Genomic DNA, 26805 nt, shown 5'->3' on the forward strand with positions numbered 1-26805 from the left:
AACATATTTCGTTCAGAAAGTAATTTAAGATACTGTAATTTAATAGTGGATGTATTTGTAGTTTATGCTTCAACAGTGTTAAAATGTGAGAGATACAAATAATTCAAAAATAATATTTATAAGAAATATAAAATTATCTTTGCTCAAATGTTTCTTGAATGAAAGATACAACATATAATTACACAGTTTAATTATTATTCCAAAATAAACTATTCAAAACACAGAAAATTTCAAGTTTCCATAAGTTACAATGAAACTCAGTTTGAGTTATGTACATCTGTTGGTCCGTGTTATAAATAGCTACTAATTTTTAACAAAAGTGCTGTGAATTATTGTTCTTCTGTAAACATTCAACTTCAACATTTCATTACAGACCAGCACATTATCAATAGCTCCTACATATAGATGTGTCAGAACATTATTATAAATAGGTCAGTTAATTTCTTCAGTGTACATGATAAAGTCAAACTCTCCAAACTCTCACTCAAGACATCACAACATGTGTAATGTATACTACTTACACATCACTCAAACAATTATGATTTAATGATGCGTGCCACAGAAAAATAACTGGAATCTATCCTTTACCACTACTAGCTCCATCCCCCTGGTGATTCTGTTAATATATGATGTGGACAACATATGAAACTTTGGAATGCATCAGAGTGCATAATACTTTGTTTATCAGGGCCAACATGACTTTATTACAAATATATTTATGTTTGAAATGTTATTTTTTTTTTTTTTTTTTTTTTTTTTTTTTTTTTTTTTTTTTTTTTTAGATATGAAATTTTAAAGGGTGTTGGGTGCTTTCTTATTCAAGCAGTATTTTTATAATAAATTTTCTCCATATTTAGAAACTGTTAAGTAGTCGACATTTGTGTCTTTCAGTCAATAATTTACTTGCACCTTTATCAGTCAGTAACAGCACATTTCTAATTCAATAACATGAATTATCACAAAAACTTCCAACACTTAAAAACACTTTTAGACTACAGTAATATATTGTATACCAATAATAACATTAAACATCAGTTCAGGAAGTCTTATTTTCTTCTTTGTTATATATTTAATTGTGTACGGAACATTTTTCCTCTATCTCATAAAGTACGTAAATAAATTTAAAATCCAGAATGAGATTTTCACTCTGCAGTGGAATGTGCTGATATGAAACTTGAAAACTGCATAGACTAATATGACTTAAGGTAATATTATTTTTTGTTAAAATGATGTTTGTAAAACATTTAAATAAACATGTATAGTAATTAAATTGTGGAAAGGGAAGTTGCTACTCACCATATAGCAGAGATGCTTTCCACCTCGTCCCTGTGTGCTCCCCAACAGCATGTCACTGTCCACCACCCCTACCCTACTATCCCTCCCCACCCCAGTCTCCTCAACACCACCCAGTCACCACTCCCATCATACACTGATGCTGCTGCTCACAGTGTGGCCTCAGTTGCCCAAGATTGCAGTCGTGTGTATGTGAGTTGCATTTGCATGAGTGTGTATGTGTGTGTTTGTTGTCTGATTTTGACAAATGCCTTACTGGGTGAAAGCTATATTTGTGACAGTCTTGCTGTTGTGCCTATCTGCAACTCATCATCTCCGCTATATAGTGAGTAGCAACATTCCTTTTCACAATATTGTTACATTCCATCCTGGATTTTCCATTGTTCGAATAGTGATTAAGTAAGGGTCCAATATCTTTTGTGTACTGTACAGTCATAGATTTACTGGACCAATAAATAAGTAAATAAACATGAGACAAAGACATTGTAGAAATTTAATCTGTGTAGTATATTAACAATAAACAGTCACTACACTGCTTAGTACTCTTTGCCCTTATGCCACAAATATTTAATCAAAAAAATAAGGAGAAACTGCAACTTTGTAAAAAATCTGCATCCTCCTTAGTTTTATTATGTACCTACTGTAGCTATTTGTTGCTTAATGTTTACTTAATTACAATGGTATTTCTCAAAGAAAATATTTTTACACTTATAAATACTGGGTCCTGTTTACAGTACATTGTAACTTGTTACGCAACTTTATAATAAATACTGGTACTTGTCATGTAGCTAACGGCAATTTTAAATTCCTCTACTTAGGTATTCAGATAACTCATACAAGAGTGGCTAATGAGATATATTTTCAATTTTATTTTTAACTGGTTAGGATTGCCAATTTCTTGCTTTATGTTAGATGGAAGCTTGCTGAGTATCTTACCAGCAGGGTACACAGTGCTATTCTGGACCCTATACAAGAACACATAGCCTAAATGAAAACTATTTTTGTGTCTTATATTGCGACAGTGTATACCATAATTCTGTTGAAACTGATTCTTATTATCAGTAACAAAATCAATGAAGGTCCTTAAAAAGACTTCTGCAACAAGTACAATATTCTGTTTTGTATAATAGTCTTACTGTTTGCCTCTTCTTCTTAAATACTTTATATATTTTTGGTACACTACCACAGAAATTATATTTGTAACACAACACAGAGTGAACAAAAGCAAAATAGGCCAACACACTTGTCATTAGGTGAACTTAAAGTGAGATGTGTCTAAGGGCATAACATTCTCTGAGCTGCTTGATTGATTTATCCATGTGTTGACTCAATTTTAACGATTTTAACTTGTTATCCAGTTGGACCCCGAGGACTTTTATACCCTGTGCTTCATTCAGTGTATGATCATTAATGTCTACTTCTGGTGTTAAAACATAATTATTGTTTCTGTGAAACTGCATAATATGAGTCTTTTTATGGATAAGACTTAAATTGTTAGCAGCAAGCCCCTTGTAGTCTTATTCAGCTATCATCTGAGCTAAGCATGCAAAAGTTGAGTTTGGATCCTCCATTAGCCAATAGTACAATATTGGACCAGCCCTTTAAAGCCATTGGAAAATCATTTATGTAGAGTAGAAACAAGAGTGGGTTCAGTGCCAAACCTTGTGGTACTTCACATGTTACAGTCACCCCTTCTGCAATTATTTTCATACCCAAGATAGAATTGTTAATGAAACCCTCTGCTTTCTGTTATTGAGGTAAGATTCCATCTGTTCAAGAAGGATGACACTTCTTTAGTGAGGTCTATGTGGAGAATCCTTTGCAAAACCTAAACAGAGAGATGGTTAACAAGTTATAAGTTATGATCAGTTAAATGAGTTAGTATTCTGTCATCGGCCACATTCTCAAATGTTTTTGAAAAGACTGGAAGGAGCTATACAGGTCTGTAAATATAGTTGGTTTGTCCATCTCCAGTTTTCTGGAAGAGTGTTACTACAGCATTTTTAAGTCCATCACGAAACATGTCCTGAGTCATTGACTGATTGCAAAATATCTTTAAAAAACCCTGTCAAGTTATCACAAGACTTTAATATTCCTTTAGAAAGAGCATAACAGCCAGCAGAAATGCTACTTTGTAACCTCCATATGGATTGCATTTTTGAAATGTATGTCTTTTGGTGGTGCATGCCTAAGGAAATCCAACACATCTGTATTGCATTGTTTGTTACTGTGTGCTGTGTTTTCAGCCACTGTGAAGAAGTAATCATAGCATTTGGTGGTCACTGATTTGAAAATATCACCTTTTCTGACAGAACTATTTTCTGAGGGTTCAGTTCCATTTGAATTATTAGTTTGAAGTGTTTTATTTATTTATTTTTTTTGCATAGTACATGAGTTTTGCTTTTTTTATTGGAGAAATGGAAGCTTCAACAATACTGATGTTCATGGAGTTACAAACCCTGATTACTACTTGTTCTCTGAATTATGTAAAAATCTCTCTTCCTACCACAAAATGTGTTAATCCCATTTATCCACTCTTATCCATGATTCTGTTCAGTGTTATATTTATTTGTTATAGGGGAAAACAAGTCTCAGTGTTGTAGGAATATGCTTAAGAAAGAGTAAAATTATCCATTAACTCTGTCTGCTTCATGAAATTCTTTGCAGTTTTCTTCCCACAATTTGTCTCTAAACACAGTGACTGAGTCCTTGTTCATGATTCTGCAATGTAGTAGTTTTCTTCTATGATTTGCACATATGTTGCCAGTAGATTTTATTACTAACATTTATGCATCATGCGTTGATATACCATTGCCTACTGGTTTTACAGCTAAATCACTGCATATTGCTAGATCCCCCCCCCCCCCCCATGAACCATGGACCTTGCCGTTGGTGGGGAGGCTTGCGTGCCTCAGCGATACAGATGGCCGTACCGTAGGTGCAACCACAATGGAGGGGTATCTGTTAAGAGGCCAGACAAACATGTGGTTCCTGAAGAGGGGCAGCAGCCTTTTCAGTAGTTGCAGGGGCAACAGTCTGGATGATTGACTGATCTGGCCTTGTAACATTAACCAAAACGGCCATGCTGTGCTGGTACTGCGAACGGCTGAAAGCAAGGGCAAACTACAGCCGTAATTTTTCCCGAGGACATGCAGCTTTACTGTATGATTAAATGATGATGGCGTCCTCTTGGGTAAAATATTCCGGAGGTAAAATAGTCCCCCATTCGGATCTCCGGGCAGGGACTACTCAAGAGGACGTCGTTATCAGGAGAAAGAAAACTGGCATTCTACGGATTGGAGCGTGGAATGTCAGATCCCTTAATCGGGCAGGTAGGTTAGAAAATTTAAAAAGGGAAATGGATAGGTTGAAGTTAGATATAGTGGGAATTAGTGAAGTTCAGTGGCAGGAGGAACAAGACTTTTGGTCAGGTGATTACAGGGTTATAAATACAAAATCAAATAAGGGTAATGCAGGAGTAGGTTTAATAATGAATAAATAAATAGGAGTGTGGGTTAGCTACTACAAACAGCATAGTGAACGCATTATTGTGGCCAAGATAGACACAAAGCCCATGCCTACTACAGTAGTACAAGTTTATATGCCAACTAGCTCTGCAGATGATGAAGAAATTGATGAAATGTATGACGAGATAAAAGAAATTATTCAGGTAGTGAAGGGAGACGAAAATTTAATAGTCATGGGTGACTGGTATTCGTCAGTAGGAAAAGGGAGAGAAGGAAACATAGTAGGTGAATATGGATTGGGGGGAAGAAATGAAAGAGGAAGCCGCCTTGTAGAATTTTGCACAGAGCATAACATAATCATAGCTAACACTTGGTTCAAGAATCATGAAAGAAGGTTGTATACCTGGAAGAATCTTGGAGATACTAAAAGGTATCAGATAGATTACATAATGGTAAGACAGAGATTTAGGAACCAGGTTTTAAATTGTAAGACATTTCCAGGGGCAGATGTGGATTCTGACCACAATCTATTGGTTATGAACTGCAGATTGAAACTGAAGAAACTGCAAAAAAGCGGGAATTTAAGGAGATGGGACTTGGATAAACTGAAAGAACCAGAGGTTGTAGAGAGTTTCAGGGAGAGCATAAGGGAACAATTGACAGGAATGGGGGAAAGAAATACAGTAGAAGAAGAATGGGTAGCTCTGAGGGATGAAGTAGTGAAGGCAGCAGAGGATCAAGTAGGTAAAAAGACGAGGGCTAATAGAAATCCTTGGGTAACAGAAGAAATATTGAATTTAATTGATGAAAGGAGAAAATATAAAAATTCAGTAAATGAAGCAGGCAAAAAGGAATACAAACGTCTCAAAAATGAGATTGACAGGAAGTGCAAAATGGCTAAGCAGGGATGGCTAGAGTACAAATGTAAGGATGTAGAGGCTTGTCTCACTAGGGGTAAGATAGATACTGCCTACAGGAAAATTAAAGAGGCCTTTGGAGGGAAGAGAACCACTTGTATGAATATCAAGAGCTCAGATGGCAACCCAGTTCTAAGCAAAGAATGGAAGGCAGAAAGGTGGAAGGAGTATATAGAGGGTTTATACAAGGGCGATGTACTTGAGGACAATATTATGGAAATGGAAGAGGATGTAGATGAAGATGAAATGGGAGATAAGATACTGCATGAAGAGTTTGACAGAGCACTGAAAGACCTGAGTTGAAACAAGGCCCTGGGAGTAGACAACATTCCATTAGAACTACTGATGGCCTTGGGAGAGCCAGTCCTGACAAAACTCTACCATCTGGTGAGCAAGATGTATGAGACAGGTGAAATACCCACAGACTTCAAGAAGAATATAATAATTCCAATCCCAAAGAAAGCAGGTGTTGACAGATGTGAAAATTACAGAACTATCAGTTTAATAAGTCACAGCTGCAAAATACTAACGCGAATTCTTTACAGACGAATGGAAAAACTGGTAGAAGCGGACCTCGGGGAGGATCAGTTTGGATTCTGTAGAAATGTTGGAACACGTGAGGCAATACTAACCTTACGACTTATCTTAGAAGAAAGATTAAGAAAAGGCAAACCTACGTTTCTATCATTTGTAGACTTAGAGAAAGCTTTTGACAACATTAACTGGAATACTCTCTTTCAAATTCTGAAGGTGGCAGGAGTTAAATACAGGGAGCGAAAGGCTATTTACAATTTGTACAGAAACTAGATGGCAGTTATAAGAGTCGAGGGGCATGAAAGGGAAGCAGTGGTTGGGAAAGGAGTGAGACAGGGTTGTAGCCTCTCCCCGATGTTATTCAATCTGTATATTGAGCAAGCAGTAAAGGAAACAAAAGAAAAATTCGGAGTAGGTATTAAAATTCATGGAGAAGAAGTAAAAACTTTGAGGTTTGCCGATGACATTGTAATTCTGTCAGAGACAGCAAAGGACTTGGAAGAGCAGTTGAACGGAATGGACAGTGTCTTGAAAGCAGGATATAAGATGAACATCAACAAAAGCAAAACAAGGATAATGGAATGTAGTCAAATTAAATCTGGTGATGCTGAGGGGATTAGATTAGGAAATGAGACACTTAAAGTAGTAAAGGAGTTTTGCTATTTAGGGATTAAAATAACTGATAATGGTCGAAGTAGAGAGGATATAAAATGTAGACTGGCAATGGCAAGGAAATCGTTTCTGAAGAAGAAAAATTTGTTAACATCGAGTATAGATTTAAGTGTCAGGAAGTCATTTCTGAAAGTATTTGTATGGAGTGTAGCCATGTATGGAAGTGAAACATGGACAATAACCAGTTTGGACAAGAAGAGAATAGACGCTTTCGAAATGTGGTGCTACAGAAGAATGCTGAAGATAAGGTGGGTAGATCACGTAACTAATGAGGAGGTATTGAATAGGATTGGGGAGAAGAGAAGTTTGTGGCACAACTTGACTAGAAGAAGGGATCGGTTGGTAGGACATGTTTTGAGGCATCAAGGTATCACAAATTTAGCATTGGAAGGCAGGGTGGAGGGTAAAAATCATAGAGGGAGACCAAGAGATCAATACACTAAGCAGATTCAGAAGGATGTAGGTTGCAGTAAGTACTGGGAGATGAAAAAGCTTGCACAGGATAGAGTAGCATGGAGAGCTGCATCAAACCAGTCTCAGGACTGAAGACCACAACAACAACATTGCTAGATCTAAAACAAAGTATTCATAGCCGTTGCTCTAAGTCCTTTAATACTCATGGCAAATTTTACTGTGGAAAATATAATTCAAAGCTGGACATCAACAAATCTAGGTACCCTCAGCCATTTGATAAAAAATTGATGTTAAGTCTCAGCAAAGAATGTTTTTCCAGTTAAGTCTGCATAACCTTACAGAAGCAATGTAGGGAAAGACAGATTGCTGCTTGCTGTAAAGATGACACATTAAGTTGCAGACAGACACAGTTAAGAGACATTTCAAATAACAGTATTATGAAAAGGATAGTTGCTACTCATGATATAGCAGAGTTGCTGAGTCGCAGACAGGCACAACAAAAACACTTTCACACAATAAGCTTTCGGCCAACAATACCTTTCTTAAAAAATAGACAATAGATACACACACACACACACACACACACACACACACACACACACACATACACACACACACTAACACTCATGCAAACACAATTCACACACACACATGACCATAGTCTCTGGCAGCTGAAGCCAGACTATGAACAGCAGTGCATGGTGGAGAGGGAACTGAGTGCAATTAAGGAAGAGGCTGGGGTGGGGCGGGGGAGGGACAGCAGGGTAATGGTGGCAAACAGTAAAGTGCACTGTGGGAGCATGCAGTTACGAGGTAGAGAGAGGCCAGGGCAGCTAGGTGCATTTTGGAGGTTAGATGGAGGGTGGGAGCAGGGGGCAGAAAAAAAGGAGAGAAGTAAAAAGACTGGGTGTGTTGCTAGAGTAGAGAGCTGTTTAGTGCTGGAATGTGAACGTGGAAGGAGCTAGATGATAAGGACAATGACTAACAAAGGTTGAGATCCAGGAGAGTTATGGGAACGTAGGATATGTTGCAGGGAGAGTTCCCACCTGCGCAGTTCAGAAAAGCTTGTGTTGGTGGGAAGGACACACATGGCACAGTCTGTGAAGCAATCACTGAAATGAAGAATGTAGTGTAGGACGGCATGCTCAGCAACAGGGTGGTGTAGTTGTTTTTGGTCACAGTTGATCGGTGGCCATTCATGGGGACAGACAGCTTGTTGGTTGTCACGCCCACATATAATGCAGATCTTGGCTTGTCGATCACATGACCTTCACTGGGATATGTGATGTTTGTGACTGGACTGGAGTAGGTGGTAGTGGGAGGATGAGGGATGAGTGGGACAGCCCCTGCATCTGGATCTGTTACAGGGATATGAGCCATGAGGCAAGGGTTTGGAAAGTTTGGAAACACTGGTTGGGGGTTTGTATAGGGATGGATGAAGATATTGTGTAGGTTCAGTGGGCAGCAGACTACCACTGGGGAGTGGGGGGGGGGGGGGGGGGAGGAGATAGTGGGTAGGACATTTGTCATTCCAGGGCATGACGAGAGATAGTCAAAACCCTGGCAGAGAATGTGTTTCAGTTGCTCCAGTCCTGGGTGGTACTAAGTCATGAGGGGAATGTTGGTCAGTGGCCAGACAGTGGAATTTTGGGAGATGATGGGTGACTGAGAAGATCAAGGGAAGGGAGATCTGTTTTTGTACAAGATTGGAGGGGGGGGTTATTACACTCTGTAAAGGCGTTGGTGTATTTTGAGAGGGACCACCCCCCACTGCAGATGGGATGGCTACAGGAGACTAAGCTGTATGGAAGGCACTTATTGGTATGGAATGGGTGGCAGCTGTCAAAGTGGAGCTATTGCTAGTGGTTTGTAGGTTTGATATGGATAGATGTACTGATGCAGCCATCTTTGAGGTGCAGGTCAACAGTGAGGAAGGTGGCTTGTTGGGTTGAGTAGGACCAGCTGAACCAAATGGGTGAGTGGCCATAGCCTTTGTCAGCAAAAGATAAATACACGCCATTCAATCACACAAGCATACACACCTCATGCACACAAGACTGCTAACTCTTGCAGCTCAGCCCAGAATGGTGGCTCAAGCTGCTGGAGTTGGTGGTCACATGCATGTGAGGTGTGTTTGCTTGTGTGAATGAATGGTGTGTGTTGTAAAGCAAATTTTGTCTTTTCTAAAGCCTCTTTTCAGTAATCACAGTTACACAAGTAATGTAACCAGTTGACCATCTTTTGTGAATGTATAAAAGTGTTGTTTATACCATACATGTTTCATATCATTTCAAAGCATCTTCAGTGGTCACTGTAACAATGTGGTTTTCTGTATAAATCATTTTTCCAAGATCATAAACAGTTCTCATGTTTAAATTTACTACTATTAAACAGTACAAAATTTCAGTTATTTATTTAAAACATCAGAACTGTTTACAGCATTGGGAAACAGATTTTTAAGGAAAAACACAATGTTACAGTGGCTACCAAAGATGCTTTGAAATAAAGAAAAACACACATGGTCTAAATTAGACTTTTATTACAATTAAAAAAGATGGTTTATAATACATATTACTTGTATTTACAGCAAGCTGCCAATTTTTGCATCACTCTGAAATCCTGTCAATGATAGTTCTGTGAAACACTTATACCACACTGCATTTAAATGGGTATGCCCCATGATTTCTTTCAACTACTGGGCACAGAGTTTTGTTCAAGTGCTCTCTATATTCTATGTAGGATATGACAGAGTTTCCATCATTCCCTTGGGCCTTGCTCAATTTTAGTGATTTCAGTTGTATTTCAGTGCCACTACATATTCATAGTGGTGCCAGAATTATTTTCCTTTGTTAAGGAGTATCTGAAAATAAGTTACCATTTATGATTTTTATTTGTTATCCTCTGTTTATGTTCCTGTGCCATTCATGACTTTCTAGACACTAACTTTGGTGCCAGTGAGTGCTAAAACAAGTGATTAGAATGTCTTTTAATTTTGAGAGAGATCTTTCAATGAGGTTTGGTAAGGTAGTCATTTACTATTCACAGAAATTCAAAAGAAAACTGCAGTAGAATTTTTATTACCAGTTGCTTCTAGCATTTGTATGATTATCCACATTCAAGAATAGAAGATACATGTTACTTGATGGAAATAGCTGTGGTCATTGTTAACATGCATCTACCATTACAGATGTAAGGATCTGCTATTCATTGTTAAATATTAATATTAAATATAAGTACTGAAGTAACAGCTATGGTTCTAATTTTTATATAATGTATTTAGGCAACATAGACACAACTAATATCTGGGCACTCATGACTGTGCAGTTGAGTGCCCCACAAACCCAACATCACAACTAATATCTTACTGCACAAGGATAGTATAATACAGTTTACATAATTATTTTTCAGATTTATTGGCGTATTTCTCTATTCTGGGATGAAGATAAAGAAAACTCATGAAGAGAACTGCTCCATCATGGATAGTCCCACCCACGGTCACTTATCTTATACTTTATGCACTCAGTGAAACTGATGAAGGAATGATACAAAAGAGATTATCAAAAAGGGAGAAGGGGTAGTGTATGGAAATAGGGATAGTAATGTCAGTCTTATTCAATACCAACCCATGCTTCAGTTTTTTCTGACTCCACAGAAGGGACATGCTGCACTAGGGTTTTTGGATCACTTGAATACCATGCATACACAAGAGAATTACAATGGAAGCATGGAAGGAAATTTTTACTGCACAGAGTTCAGATAACTTCAAATCCTGACAATTTAGTATTAATAAAAACATTTAAAGACTGGGTTCAAAAAGAATGGATATAAGTAGCACCAACTTAAACCTGCATCCCTGACTACAGAGAAGAAAGAAACTCATTCAGTCAACATAAAAAATAGAATCCTCTGATTTTCTGGACCTACCTGATGTAAAACTGGTTGTTTACTATGTAAATATGGAATACACCAGTGTTTTAACCATCTCCATCAACTAATGAATATATACATTCGGTCAAAGATGAGCTTGGTTTGAATGTACTTAGTGGATACAACACACCACGTAAATTTACATCTAAATGCATACACTGCAAACCATTCTGAAGCATGTGGCAAAAGATATTTAGCATGGTACCACATGTCAGAGTTTCTTCCTTTCCATTCACAAATGAAGTACAGGAGATTTACTTCTTTAATTCTTCTGTGTGTGCTGTAATTAGTCTAATTTTGTTTTCACACTCTCTACAAGAGTAACATTAAGGAGATGTTGAAGTATATATCTGGACTCTTCATTCAATATTGGTTCCCAGAATTTTATGTTTTGGCTTTGTGGGATAGTATGCACCTATTTTCAAGAGTTTACCATATTTCAGCATTTATGTATAATGAGAAGAATATGGGAGAAGTAACACATAAATGGGAATCTCCGAGCTGTCCAAGTAGTAGACAACATAAATGGCACATCAAGTTCAGAAACTTTAAAAGTTAGTGACAGGAAATGATAGCATTACAGGAGGGAATATTTCATTTCATTATCTTCCTGTAAATCATTTACATGATGCAGGAATTGTCACAAGCATAACTAACATGTAAAGTACACCTAATACAAACATAATAACAGAATATTACTTAAACAACTATTTTCAATGTGTTTTTGAGAGTAAAACATTTCTCATGAACATGTACATAAATTTCAAGACAATAATTTTACACACATCCAAAGTACTCATGTCAAAGAAACCTGCACTCAAAAGGTAATTTTTAAGCTCAGTCTTAAATTTTACTTCATCTTTTATTTCCTTCATATACCCTGGCAGAGCATTGCAAAGTTTTATTCCAAAATAACTTACATGTTTTTGAATTTGTGTTACCCTTACTCTTTCTACATGTAAATTTTTACAGTTGTTAGTATTATAATTGTGGCAGTCCCTGTTGGTATGTAAACTCTTCATGACTGCTCTTGTACACTGAATGCTTTTAAATATATACAGTGACAGTACTGTGAGTATTTGTAATTATTTGAAGAGGGGCTTACAGTGGGTTCCTGGAAAGTTGTGTGTTATAATTCAAATTTCTTTTCTGTAATTTGAAGGTATCTATTAGGTGTTATTTAATTTTACCACAGCATACTATACCATAATGCACAATAGACTGAAAGTAAGCAGATCAAAACTGTGTGCCTCACTGAGATTTGAACTTGGGACATTTGCCTTTCGCTGTTAAGTGCTCTACCAACTGAGCTACCCCAGCACAACCCACAACCCATCCTCACAGCTTCAGTTCCATCAGTAATTCATCTCCTACCTTTTGAACCTCACAGAAGCTATCCTGCAAACCTTGCAGAACTAGCACTCCTGGAAGAAAGGATATTGCAGTAGCCACAGCCTGGAGGATGTTTCCAGAATGAAATTTTCACTCTGCAGTGAAGTGTGCACTGATGTGAAACTTCCTGACAGATCAAAACTGTGTGCCAGACCGAGATTCGAACTGAGGACCTTTCCCTTTTGCGGGCAAGGTCTCAAGTTCAAATCTCGGTGTGACACAATTTTTAATCTGACAGGAAGTTTCAAGTCAGTGCACACACTGCTGCAGAGTGAAAATTTCATTCTGAAAACATACCCCAGGATCTGGCTAATCCATGTCTCCACAATATCCCTTCTTCCAGGAGTGCGAGTCCTGCAAGATTCACAGTAGACCTTCTGTGAGGTTGGGAAGGTAGGAGGCGAGGTACTGGTAGAATTGAAACCGTGAGGATGGATTGTGAGTCATGCTTGGGTAGCTCAGTTGATAGAGCACTTGCCCATGAAAGGCAAAGAACCTGAGTTTGAATCTTGGTCTGGCACAAGTTTTAATCTGCCAGGAAGTTTCATATCAGCACACACTCTGCTGCAGAGTGAAAATTTCATCATGGGAATATTTATTTAAAGGTTTTATTTGATCACAGACAGTCCCTGTATTGTATACACTCCCAATAACTTTTTCCATCAGTTACAGATAACTAAAGTTTCTTAGAGGATATTTTTCATTCTCTAAGAAAAATATTCCAGAACAAGTGATAAATTTCTACTTATCTCACATATCGAAATAGATATTTTCAAGTACTGTAAACTGTTTGAAAAATAAATGTTTTATTCATAACCAAGAAATCAGTAATGGGTAACAATTAAATTTTATTCTGGGTAGTTTTGTTATATATCTGTGTAATTAATTGTTTTTTGAGCCAGTTCTTTTGTCCAGCCCAAGAGATGAAGTAACGGTAAAGAATTAGCAGTTATCATCAGAATTTTCTTTATTGAAAGAAACATTTTCAGTGACAAAAGGATCAAATTGCAAACAAGTCAAATGGACAGACTACATTCATTTTGATAGATTGTATACTAGAATTAACAAATTTGAAACAATTAATTATGGGAATATTTAGACAATGTTTCTGATTGTGCGGAAAATGATATCCTCATGCAAAGTAGAATTAGTCAGTTCAGCATATTCATGACTTTTATCATATCTGCATAGCAATAAACAGATTGCATCAGTTCCAGATCCATCATGTAACAAAAGATAATGTGAATTCAAAGTGGTTTCATAATATTTGTCACAAACTTCTGCTCTGCGTCCTGAACAGATGGTAATAATTAAACATGGACGAGACTGAGTACACAAACATCAATACTTCTCATTGAATACCACAAATGGTAACAATGGAAATGCTGACAGGGATGCTAAAAGAAAATGCACTGAAGCCAATGTTGTTTATAACATGAATATCAACAACCTAGGCACTGGTATCAAGTCCAGTAAAAGATTGTTTGCAGTTCATCCTAGGATTATCACAGAGTAAGACTATTACATGATTATAGAATCCTTCAGAAATAATTTGCTAAACTGGAACAGTAGGTAGTCAAATATGGGTTGTAAATTTTAACAAGAGCCAGCTGGTTAGCTTCTGCTCCACAAGATCAAAGGCAAAATTTACGTTGAGGGTACTCATTAAGGAAAATTATTTTAAATATCCCCATGACAAACATAGACCAACTCGAAGCAATGAGGCTTTTGAAGGGCTGCTCAGGGGAAGAGAATCAAGAAGCATACAACTCCTTGATGAGGCTCATTGAGAGAATTGCTATTACACATGCAGCTCATACCAATCTTGTCTGACTTCAGATCTGCAGAGTATCCATAAACAGGGATCAGATTTATCCAGATAAATCATGAGTTTGATAGTAGTGCCATTTACATAAAAGGGGGCCTAAAGTAGGTTTCATCAGAAATTTGGAAGAAAATTTGTTGAACAGTTGCTATGTGATGATGGATTAAAAGATTTTCAGTGATTGTGTATGAGTATAAGCTGTGAATTTAGAAATGTATGTTACCACAGAAGCAAGAAAATTTCATATTGTAGTTTAAATTTAACGAGGACTAGTAGAACTAAATTAAAATGTATAACATTATTATTTAGGAATTAACCATGGTGTCAGCCCTAAGTCATCCTGCAGAGATCTTTCTCAAGCACCAAGAGCATAAATACCAGCACTCATTAATTTCCTTTGTTATTATAAATATTATCATGTTAACATCACACTCTAGTCCAAATATAAAAACACCACTATATGGCCAGATCAGTGCTGAAATGAATGGAGGGTGCTGCTATCCATACAAACATCAAACATTCCAGAATGTTGTTGTTTATACAAACATTGAATAACATGGAGCATATAAACATTACAATCATGATATAGTTCAAGAACCTTCCAGAAATAATAAATAACAAATAATTGCTGGGAGTCAGGTTTGAACGGATGACCTGGAGCGTGCCAGCCTGTCATGTAACTACTATGCCACACTGCAAGCAGTACTGCTTGTGGAACTGATCCCTCTACTGGAGGAATGGCACCCCACTGTTTCACAAAATCTTATTGGAGTCATACACAGCTCCCTGAATCTAGACCTTATCAGTGGCTCCTGGATGGAAACACTGGCAGATCCTCATCTCCTGGTGATGTCATCACATCTTCACTATGATGTGTGTTGAAGATAACCTCTCCCACCTCCCACTAAAGCTTCATGATTGTTGAGTGGATGTTCAGTTTCCTTGAACCTCTCATCATCAATTTGCTCCTCAGGTTTGCAGCAGGGCATCATATGGAAACCATGGATGATGTGTCTGCACTTTTGTCTTCTCAATGAAGGCTCACAACTCTCAGCTTCAAATATTATATCTGACAAGCAGTGAGAGATATGATATGACACAAACCAACACTTTGGGAACTTTTCTGTCTCCCTATTTCCACAAAGACATAAAAATCCATCTAGGCAAAGCTCGGCATTGCAGCACTCTTGTTCTTTCTCCTGGACGTGCAGGGTCTGTATGCAATGCAGCTGCCTTACTTCTTTGGCTCTGGTGGTGGGAAGTTTCATATAGTAATCCTGAGTATCATTTGGTTGAGATGGGGGTATTGTATCAATTGTCATATCTGCCCCATGACCATGGAAAAGAAGGAACATTGTAAGGCCTATAGTGCCTTGCTGCACTGTGTTGTATGTAAATGTCATGACATGCAGTACAGTATCCCAATCTCTCTGTTTGACATCAACATACATCAAGAGCATATTTGCCAAGACCTTATAAAAGCATTCTGTGAGATCACTCATCTGTGGGTGCTAAGCAGATGTTATACTGTTGATGATGTTGCAATGTGAAATTACTTCTGTTGCCAGTTTTGATTGGAAAACTTTTCCACAATCATAGATCAACAGACAGGGTGCTCTGTGCTTCAAAATGACCTCTTCTAGAAGAAATCTTGCAATTTACAGAACTTCAGCAGTTGGCACAGCTTTGTGACAGCATGGCAAGTGATGTAGACAAAGCAGACTATTATCCATCGATTGACAAATGTACCCAAGAAGTTGATTCCAATTTGGTGAAAAGGTACTGCGGCAGGCAGGATTGTTACCAAATGCAATGGAGATATGAGGGTAATTCCAAACGTAAGGTCTCCTATTTTTTTATAACTACATAGACCTGTGTATTTCTACAGTGGCTTACATCAGTTTACAGCTTGAACATTTAGCTATTTTTCGACATAATCACCATTTCTGTCAATGCATTTTTGTACAAGCTGTGGCAGTTTTTGTATGCCCATGTCATACCAGCTCACCGCCATGCTGTTCAGAAAGTTATGAACCTCTTCTTTCACCTCTTCATTGGAGCTGAATCGCTGGGAGCACAATTAACACTGACAGGTACTGTGAGACTCTGAAAAAACTCAAACGGGCAATTCAGAACCAAAGAAGAGGAATGTTGAGCAAGGGCATACACATTCTCCATGACAACGCTCGCCCACACATTGCTCGGGAAACCATTGCTCTCCTGCAACAGTTTCAGTGGAACACAATCACCCACCCACCCTATAGTCCTGACTTGCCACCCAGTGACTGTCACTTGTTCTCTAAGTGAAAAGAATATTTGGCCAGAAAGCTATTCACCTCCGACAACGAGATGAAAGAAGAGGTTCATAACTTTCTGAACAGCATGGCGGTGAGCTGGTATGACATGGGAATACAAAAACTGCCACAGTGTCTACAAAAATGCATCGACAGAAATGATGATTATGTCGAAAAATAGCTAAATGTTCAAGCTGTAAACTGATGTAGACCATTGTAGAAATAAACGGGTCTATGTACTTAAAAAATAGGAGACCTTACTTTTGGGATTACCCTCATAAATATATCATGATCTTCCATCACTGGCACTTCTTACAATGGTTTACACAGAGTCTAATGGATCAGCAGAGACCTGGCCAATGATATTTACACCTGATTCTGTCTAGAGTCATCATGAATCCCATGTGACAAGATGGTGGAGTGTCATGGGAATGCTTCAGAATAGCTGGCTGTAGATGAACTGGATGACAAGCAACCATTTCTGACATGCTGGACCATAGTTCTTCCTGTACAATATTCCATTTGTTAACTGGAATTCTCTTTGTTCTGTGTAATGAAACATCATGGAGGTTTGGATTGGATGAGGGAAAATGCCAGTACCCATGGAGCACTTGATTATGTTGCAAAGGGGCTGTACTACTTCATCAGCAAGCCATTTTATTATATAGGTAAGTAAACAATCAAAGCCATTTTCATATTCCATTAATTAGAACATCCATCAAAACTGCACATATTAGCAATTTGTCAGATCTTTTACACTTTGGACAGAATGTTTTGTTGGTGGAGATTGACTGACTGAAAGACTGCTAGCAATTCCAGAAAAGTGTTTATTGAAATATCACAAATACACTCCTAGAAATGGAAAAAAGAACACATTGACACCGGTGTGTCAGACCCACCATACTTGCTCCGGACACTGCGAGAGGGCTGTACAAGCAATGATCACATGCACGGCACAGCGGACACACCAGGAACCGCGGTGTTGGCCGTCGAATGGCGCTAGCTGCGCAGCATTTGTGCACCGCCGCCGTCAGTGTCAGCCAGTTTGCCGTGGCATACGGAGCTCCATCGCAGTCTTTAACACTGGTAGCATGCTGCGACAGCATGGACGTGAACCGTATGTGCAGTTGATGGACTTTGAGCGAGGGCGTATAGTGGGCATGCGGGAGGCCGGGTGGACGTACCGCCGAATTGCTCAACACGTGGGGCGTGAGGTCTCCACAGTACATCGATGTTGTCGCCAGTGGTCGGCGGAAGGTGCACGTGCCCGTCGACCTGGGACCGGACCGCAGCGACGCACGGATGCACGCCAAGACCGTAGGATCCTACGCAGTGCTGCAGGGGACCGCACCGCCACTTCCCAGCAAATTAGGGACACTGTTGCTCCTGGGGTATCGGCGAGGACCATTCGCAACCGTCTCCATGAAGCTGGGCTACGGTCCCGCACACCGTTAGGCCGTCTTCCGCTCACGCCCCAACATCATGCAGCCCGCCTCCAGTGGTGTCGCGACAGGCGTGAATGGAGGGACGAATGGAGACGTGTCGTCTTCAGCGATGAGAGTCGCTTCTGCCTTGGTGCCAATGATGGTCGTATGCGTGTTTGGCGCCGTGCAGGTGAGTGCCACAATCAGGACTGCATACGACCGAGGCACACAGGGCCAACACCCGGCATCATGGTGTGGGGAGCGATCTCCTACACTGGCCGTACACCACTGGTGATCGTCGAGGGGACACTGAATAGTGCACGGTACATCCAAACCGTCATCGAACCCATCGTTCTACCATTCCTAGACCGGCAAGGGAACTTACTGTTCCAACAGGACAATGCACGTCCGCATGTATCCCGTGCCACCCAACGTGCTCTAGAAGGTGTAAGTCAACTACCCTGGCCAGCAAGATCTCCGGATCTGTCCCCCATTGAGCATGTTTGGGACTGGATGAAGCGTTGTCTCATGCGGTCTGCACGTCCAGCACGAACGCTGGTCCAACTGAGGCGCCAGGTGGAAATGGCATGGCAAGCCGTTCCACAGGACTACATCCAGCATCTCTACGATCGTCTCCATGGGAGAATAGCAGCCTGCATTGCTGCGAAAGGTGGATATACACTGTACTAGTGCCGACATTGTGCATGCTCTGTTGCCTGTGTCTATGTGCCTGAGGTTCTGTCAGTGTGATCATGTGATGTACCTGACCCCAGGAATGTGTCAATAAAGTTTCCCCTTCCTGGGACAATGAATTTACGGTGTTCTTATTTCAATTTCCAGGAGTGTATGTGTTTGGTATCTGTTATTTGTTGGCCATTATAGTGAAGAGATGCTGGTGTTTTCAGTTTAGCATCAGGTTGTAAAATTTTTCTGACAATATCCCCACATGGTTTTACATTTGTTTTTAGAAACATTTATGTGTACTTTATTTTCTAGCTGTTTTGCTTTATATATTACTTCACAAAATATCTTCTTGTACAATATGGTTCTAAATTTTGTTCATAGTGTGGCCTCTTAGTGTTATATGACATTCTTATATCATTTGTGATACACTTATTACCAGTTTTCCTTATTGAGTATTGCAATTCGATTTTTTTTTTTTTTTATTGGAAATGGCACATTGAAATGATAATCCAGTATGTCAAGGATTGGAGAAGTTTTCTTATCTAAATTATCTTCCTGGTAAATAATATCCCAGGATTGAGACTGAAGTACATTTTTAAACATGTTGATATTGCAAGGTTCTTTGATGTGCCTTCTGTAGATGAAAGTAGGTGTTAACTTTTCTATGTTTGCCCAAACTAAGCCATAAAATGATATCCTGATGGTCAGAGATCCATTGGTCCATTTCAGAACATTAATAAATGGGAGAGAATATTGCATCTATACAACTGCTTGAATTACATGGTATTCTGCTTGGATCCTTTATTGTATTTTGGATACTGCAAGTTGCTAAAAGGTTTATGACATCACTCACTGTATGTGAAATGTCACCAAAATTTATGTTAAAATCACCACATAATATGATCTCCGTACCTTTGGATTTGTAAAGATACATGAAACTTTCAAGTCTGTTCAGAAACTGGGATATGTTGCCATCAAGAAAATGATAAATAAAAACTATTGTTACATCAGGCTGCTTGGTTTCTATAGCACAAAGTTAAAAATGTTTCCTATTATTTAGGTTATCAGTTGAGTTGCATGTGTTGCATACCATGCCCTCCTTAACAAGCAGTAGATGGCCAAGTAGCCCACTGTTAGAACTGCAGACACTGTTACCAGCTGTATAATTTGTAAAGATGAAGAATAACAAGTTTTGATTTTTGAAACAGTGCTCTAAGAAACAAATAACATGAGTCTTAATACTGCTGTCTGACAAGTAGATCTGAAATTCTGTTTGGTGTTTATTGATTGGATTTTTTGGTAACAGATGATGAAAGCTGAATCTGAGATCAGGATGGGGGATCTGTATTTCTACAATGCATTTCTGAATTATTTTGTTGCTTTTGGATAAATTCCATGGGGATTGGTCCATTCTAATAGTTTCTTTGTGGAGGATCCCCAGGACAATGACAGATTTATTCTACTTTCACTAACAAGAGTAGAGAATCCTACTTATGTCAGAAGGTAGCATACTATTGCCAAATTTGTTGAAATGGATACCATGTCTTATGAAATAGTTTCATTTGTAAATATTAATGTCTAAAAACTGCAAAATCACCTTAAGTTTCAGAAATAGCTATTCTTTTTGCAGTATTGTGCAGTGACAGTACCAGTCAGCACTTCAAGGTAAAGAAACAGTAACACTTTTCATAAAGGTTGCAGCGTTACAATCTGTATGAAAACAATAGTGAAATTCTTTGCAGTGTTTGTTTGTCATTATTTTTCCTGCAAGCTAACAACATTTGCAGTCTTCCTAAGGGTATACTCATACCATTAACGTCTGGCTGATAATGTATATTGTATTTGTTGCAATATAATTTATTTATGTTTAAGGATGTATTGGAAAATGTGGTAGCCTATGCTTTTCACAGGATGTAATTTTTGCCAGAGGTCTTCCCTGGGAACTGAATTTCAAAATTTTACCTGATTTTATATGTTTTTTAAAAATGTTTTATAATGTTTCAGATGACCTTTTTCTCATAGAGTTTAATTTTAATGTTCATTATTGATGTGTTTTACTTTAGAGATAACAACAAGGGAGATTTTCTAATATTGTTCATGAGCAATGTTTTTCTATTTTCTCTGAAACAGTTTTGCTATCTGAAAACAAAAAGGGAAATTTTATATTTTTTGCAGTACCATAAGTAGGATTTCTTAATGGTTTACTGCAGAATAGCTATTAATATATGGCTTCATCTACATTTGCTCAATGCTCTTCTATATCTCACTGAGGTTACAAAAAAAAAAACTTTTTTTTTGTTCAGTCACACACACAAACACACACAACTCTCTGTAAATTCTACTTTCTACACCAGTTTCCTTCACTTTACTCTTTTCCTCCCTTGACCTTTCTTCTTCCATCCTAGTTCTGTCCACTTCAACATTAAATCCCCTTATTTTTACCTGATATTCATCTGTCCTCTTAACCACTCACTTACTTTGCAATATCACTGAAAAGGTTAACTTACTTCATTATTTCCCGTAGTGTTACCCCCTCCCACTCCCACTTTAAACTATTTATTACAGCAGCTACTAAGTAGCTTAAAAACAAAATTCTTATGGCAGGTTAAAAATTTTATGGTTATTTTTGTTTACAAGCAATAGTTGAATTTAAATTTTAATTTTGTATGTACAACAAAGAAAACATTTTAATTGTATTCATTGTCTTGTTGTTCTGTAATGAATGACGTCAATTCAGTATAAACGTTGAATTCAACTCTCAGTTGATTCTGACATAATGGTCCATCACTTCAGAGAGCTCAAGGTATTTTCCTTATTTTAAGAAGTAGTAATTTGCTCATCACACACAATTGGCTAGACGATTAAGTATGAAGTCATCAGTTTCAATGATAGTAGTGATTTCTTTACCTTTAAATAAATATACATACCTTCCAAACCAGGATAGCTAGTCAGAGGTCCAACATAAGAGAAATAGTAGTAATAAATGGGCTGAGTAGAATGCTGTGCCATTCTCTGCACAACAACATCAATGCCTTCACCAAAGAGGAGAGCACTCGTGCACTGTGTAAATAAAGCAGACAGATATGCCATATTATCTTTCTGTGCTTGAATGACTAAACAGTTTATGTTTACATCTACATCCACATCTGTACTCCAGAAGTCACCATATGGTGCGTGGAAGGGGGTATTTCATGCACCATTGTCACTTCCCCCTCCCTCCCCCCCCCCCCCCCCCCCCCCCCACACACACACACTCTTCCATCTCCTCTCCCAGTCACAAATGATGCATGGGCAGAATGACTGTTGCATAGCCTATCTATGAGTTTAAATATCTCTGGTTTTCCTTTTAGTTTTTTCGTGAGATATGTGTGGGGTGGCATGATATTGATCAACTCTTCTAGAAGTGTATGTTCTCAGAATTTCAACAGTAATCCACTCCATGTCGAACTGCCATCAGAGATGGATGAGCATTGCAATGGCACTTTCACTCTTCCACCCCTTCACCTGCCCCCCTCCCCCCCAAAAAATGATATAAGGGTTACATAAGTTTCTTGCTTTGTTTGTGGACTACACTTTCTGAGGATTGTTGCAATGAATCTCAGTCCAGCATCTGCCTGTCCCACTATTAGTTTTATGTGGTTATTCCACTTTAAACTGCTGTGTATTCATACTTCCAGATTTTTAATGGATGTAACTTTCCAGTGACTGTTCAGCAATCATGTAATAAAACAACATGGGTCTTTCTGCACATCTAAGATCATGGTAAGTTGTGTAAATGGTTATTTTAGTAGCATACCATAAAGATGTAAATAAATAAAATAAAATAATAAAAAAATAAAAATATTTGTTTTTAAATCCAAAGAAAATTTTGTAACAACAGAGAACTTAGTACCTTATGCAATGCTGCTGCTAATTTCCAGTGAGAAGGATAGCAGTGCAGGCAAATGCAAAACTTAGGAATAAAATGCTTACTCTTCATAGATTACTTACTGGTGAGTCTGCTAAAGGACTACATAAGCTTCGAGAAATAGTTAAAACAAAGCATTTGCTTCCATTCAATAAAAAAATGTGATACAAAATTGTAGATAGTAACAGGCCACTACTGCAAATGTGTTTTGTTTCAGAAATAATCGGAATAGGCTTAAGAATTACTTAAACAAATACCACCTTCTGTGATGGAACTGTTGGGTTTAATGTTTGGAAAGAGAACAGAACCTGATACTCTGAAAGTCACAAAAATAGTATTAGAAGCCCTACAAGAACTCCTACTAATCAGTGGAGCTCACAGTAAATAAAACAAAATAAAAAAATAAAAAGTACCTGTGATTTACAGCAGTGAGATTTTTGTGGTGAGCAAAAGTGATTTATCAATAGGATCAGAAATGGGATATTCATTGAAACTCACCAAAGTAGACACTGATGTTGCCTGTGAGGCTGTATGAACTATATTCAAGTTTCAAGGCTGTGTATGAATTTATAATTAGTTCCTTTTGTTGACCAACAGTCTAACCCCCAGCTGTAACGGAAATTTTATGAAAAACCATCAGCTCAAAAGTACATACATTCCCCAATCATACTGCAATCACTGCAGAAGAGTTTAATCCTCCAACAACTGATTTGGATCTGTCCTCTCTGAGGACATCCACATTGTAACTTGTATCAATGATTATGAGCCAGTTTGGCAATAATGGTTAACACATTAAAGGCAGCTAAAACAGGTAAAAAAATGTACATGTTCAGCAAAACTACATAAAGAGGCAGTCATGTCTTACCTCCAGGAAGAACTTGAAACATTAACACTTAGCAGGAGCATGTAGAAGAACTGTGCCCAAAATTATAATAATAAGTGACCAAGCATTGTACAAATGTGTACCTTGTATAGTGCATGTTGAAAGTAATCCTCCACAGTATGCAATATCCATAGAGAAACATTTGAAAAAATAGAGACACTATTGCATGGTAGGTCTACAACAAAATATAGCACAGATAGAGAGAGATGCTAAAGGAAATATATTTGGCCATTGAAAGGACAATGCACAATGTCTTCAATGACTACCTTAATTGAATCTTATCAGAAGACCTCTCCCAAAACAAAAAGGCATTCTGTTCATCTCTCAGTGGCACCAAAGCTGTTGTTCAGACTCTCATGGATGGCACAAGAAGTAAATTCAAGTGTAACAAGTAATATGCAGATATGCGGACTTCTTTTCAATTTACCTTTACAAAAGAAAATAAATGAGTACTGCCTCAATTTAATTCTAACACCATTATGAATATGAGAGATGTAAATAACAATAATGGAAATCCCTGGATGAACAAATATGTAAACTAGCGAGAAGGTGGTAATCTCCCTCTTTATCACCACGTTTCTCTCCTTTCCTTAACCACTCTCCCTCCACCCTCTCTCTATTTATTATATACTCTACCCTCTGAACTGCTTTTGTCTTGTGCAGCCACTGAGTCATCTGTCGAAAGACCTGCCTCATACTACCTCACTACCCCTTCTTGTCTTATGCACCCTTCCCTACCCCCTCACCACCTCCATCTATCCAGACAACTGCTTTCAATAATCAAAATTCTATAACCAGTCTCACCACTACAGCAAGAGAGTATGTTTGGTTGTCCATGTGGTTCTGTGTACAGATATGTGTATTTTTACTAGAAAAAGAGAAAGAGCTTGAAAGCTAATTTCAATACTGTTTTCTGTTACGTGTTTCTGTGCACTACACATCAGCCCACTATAGGTGAGAGAATGATATGGACAATTAATATCAGTGGCATTGAGAAACAACTGAAATCACTAAAATATATTAACAAGCCCAGGGTCTGATATCCCTATCTGACTCCATACAGAACTTTGCCAGAGTTTTCCCCTCTCTTAACAATGATAGAGTGTAGATCCCTTGAACACAAAATGGTGCCCGGTTATTGGAAGAAAGAAAAGGTGCCACTCATTTACAAGAAGGGTAGCAGAATTGATCTACAAAAATACAATGCAATAGGTCAGTCATTCACCTACTGAAGAATCTTATAACATGTTATGGGCTCAAACATAATGAGACCACAATGACCTACTCCGTACCAATGAGCATGTATCCCAAAAACATCAAGTATGGGAAATCCAGCTAGTGCTTTTCTCACTTGCAGGTCATGGATCAAGCCTATGAGATAGAAACAGTATTTCACAACTTCGGAAAGACAGTTGACTGAGTGCAACCATGTTTATTTAGAAAAATATGGTCATATGGGGCATGAAATGAAATTTGTGAGTGAAATGAGGAGTTCTTGGTAGAGAAGACTCAGATTGTTATGTTTGATGTGGGGCTTTTGAAATAAGTAGAAGTAACTTCAGGGTGCTCCAGGTGCTCGTGCTGTGTATTAATGAATTGGCAGACAATGTCAACAGTAACTTCAGAATTTTTGCAGAGGGTGCAGTTAGCTTATGCTTTGAAAAACACTTCACAAATATTCAATTAGATCTTAATAAGATTTCAAAGTATTTTAGAATTTGGCACCTTGGTTTAAATGTACAGAAATGTAAAATTTTGCACTTTACAAAATGGGAAAATATATTATCCTATGAGTAAAATACCAGTGAGTATCAGTTTGAACCAGTCAACATGAAATAGAATGGTGACATCGACTCAAGCATAAGTATGATACTGGGCAAATCTAATGTGTCTTTCATGGAGACTGTGTATAAAAGGCTGCTTGTGTGTGTGGGACTGTTCTAGAATATGTGTGTGAGACCCATAAAAAATGGAACTAACAGGAAATATTGAACAAATATGAAGAAGTTTCTTTGACTCTTGGAAGACAATCACTGTGATGCTGAAAAATCCAAACCAACAGATGTTTGAAGATAGACAGACCTGTAACAGAACGGTATAAGATATATTGGAGAGAGGGATAATAGACAATTTGGAGAACCCAACAGGCTTACCAGGCCACAACAAACATGCAAAGTAAGTAAACTCAATGAGCACATATTGTGGCTATGGTAAATGGATGACTCAACTTTCTTTGCATGGTCTGAACTGTAATTAAAATGCTATTTGATCTTTGGCTATGTCACATGTTTTATTTCAAACTGTTTGTTATCATGGAATATCCTGTTTTGTTAATCCAAATACTGAAGCTCATTCATAAAAAACTGTGCAACTTTTATTTGAAATCATTGAAATTAACATTTCAATCGTTGTAAACAAGTAAATTATGATTGCTGAAACATATATAAGGTGTGTCTGCAATGGGCAAAGGGAGTCAGTGATTGGTTCGGTTTTGAGAAGTTTGATGTGATGTCATTTGTGATCTGAATAAAAAACATTATATGAGGATATCACATTTCAGCTACACCATTTTTAAAGTAATGAATTAACTGTGACAAATATAGCCTGTACTTTATGGTGCGTCCAGGATCTAATTTACAGGTGAAGCAAACTGCAAGGAACAGATACCACAATTTCTTCAAACATCAAGAATCTAACTTGAGTATTAACTCACATAGCTCAACAATGTGGTTACATTTTAACACCAACTATCTTATGAAAGGCTACTAACAAAATTTCAAGAAATAGTATTAAGTGGTTATTCCAGAAATACAGGGTATAACAAAAAGGTGTAGCCAAACTTACAGGAAACATTTCTCATACATAAAGGAAGAAAATATATTACATGGACATGGGTCCAGGAAAACTTTATTGCCATTTTAGAGTTCAGTTTCTAAAACTCTTCAACACATTTATCATGTGAAACTCACAGAAAAAGAAGACTCAGCACAGTTTGAAACACTATTCTAAATGCTCTCCATTAGCAAGAGTACAGACATCAATCCATCATTGCATTGAATCCCTGACATGCTGCTGTATCCATGGAGAATTGCATACTTTTTGTGGCATGATGAGACTACAGCTATGTAATCCTGGAGTACTGTAGGTGACAATACAGCCACAACCAATGGTA

General features: G+C 38.0%; 1 protein-coding gene across 1 annotated transcript in view; it reads right to left on the bottom strand.

Moving 5' to 3' along the window:
• The window catches only part of LOC124804954 (esterase FE4-like), a 103460-nt gene that overhangs the window by 12687 nt on the left and 63968 nt on the right, over positions 1-26805 (bottom strand). The window contains exon 9 of the mRNA XM_047265345.1: positions 21771-21903. Within this exon, the coding sequence (XP_047121301.1) occupies positions 21771-21903 (133 nt within the window). The remainder of the gene's footprint in view (positions 1-21770; positions 21904-26805) is intronic.

The sequence above is a fragment of the Schistocerca piceifrons genome, chromosome 1 (genome assembly GCF_021461385.2).
Source record: "Schistocerca piceifrons isolate TAMUIC-IGC-003096 chromosome 1, iqSchPice1.1, whole genome shotgun sequence".
Lineage (NCBI taxonomy): Eukaryota > Metazoa > Arthropoda > Insecta > Orthoptera > Acrididae > Schistocerca > Schistocerca piceifrons.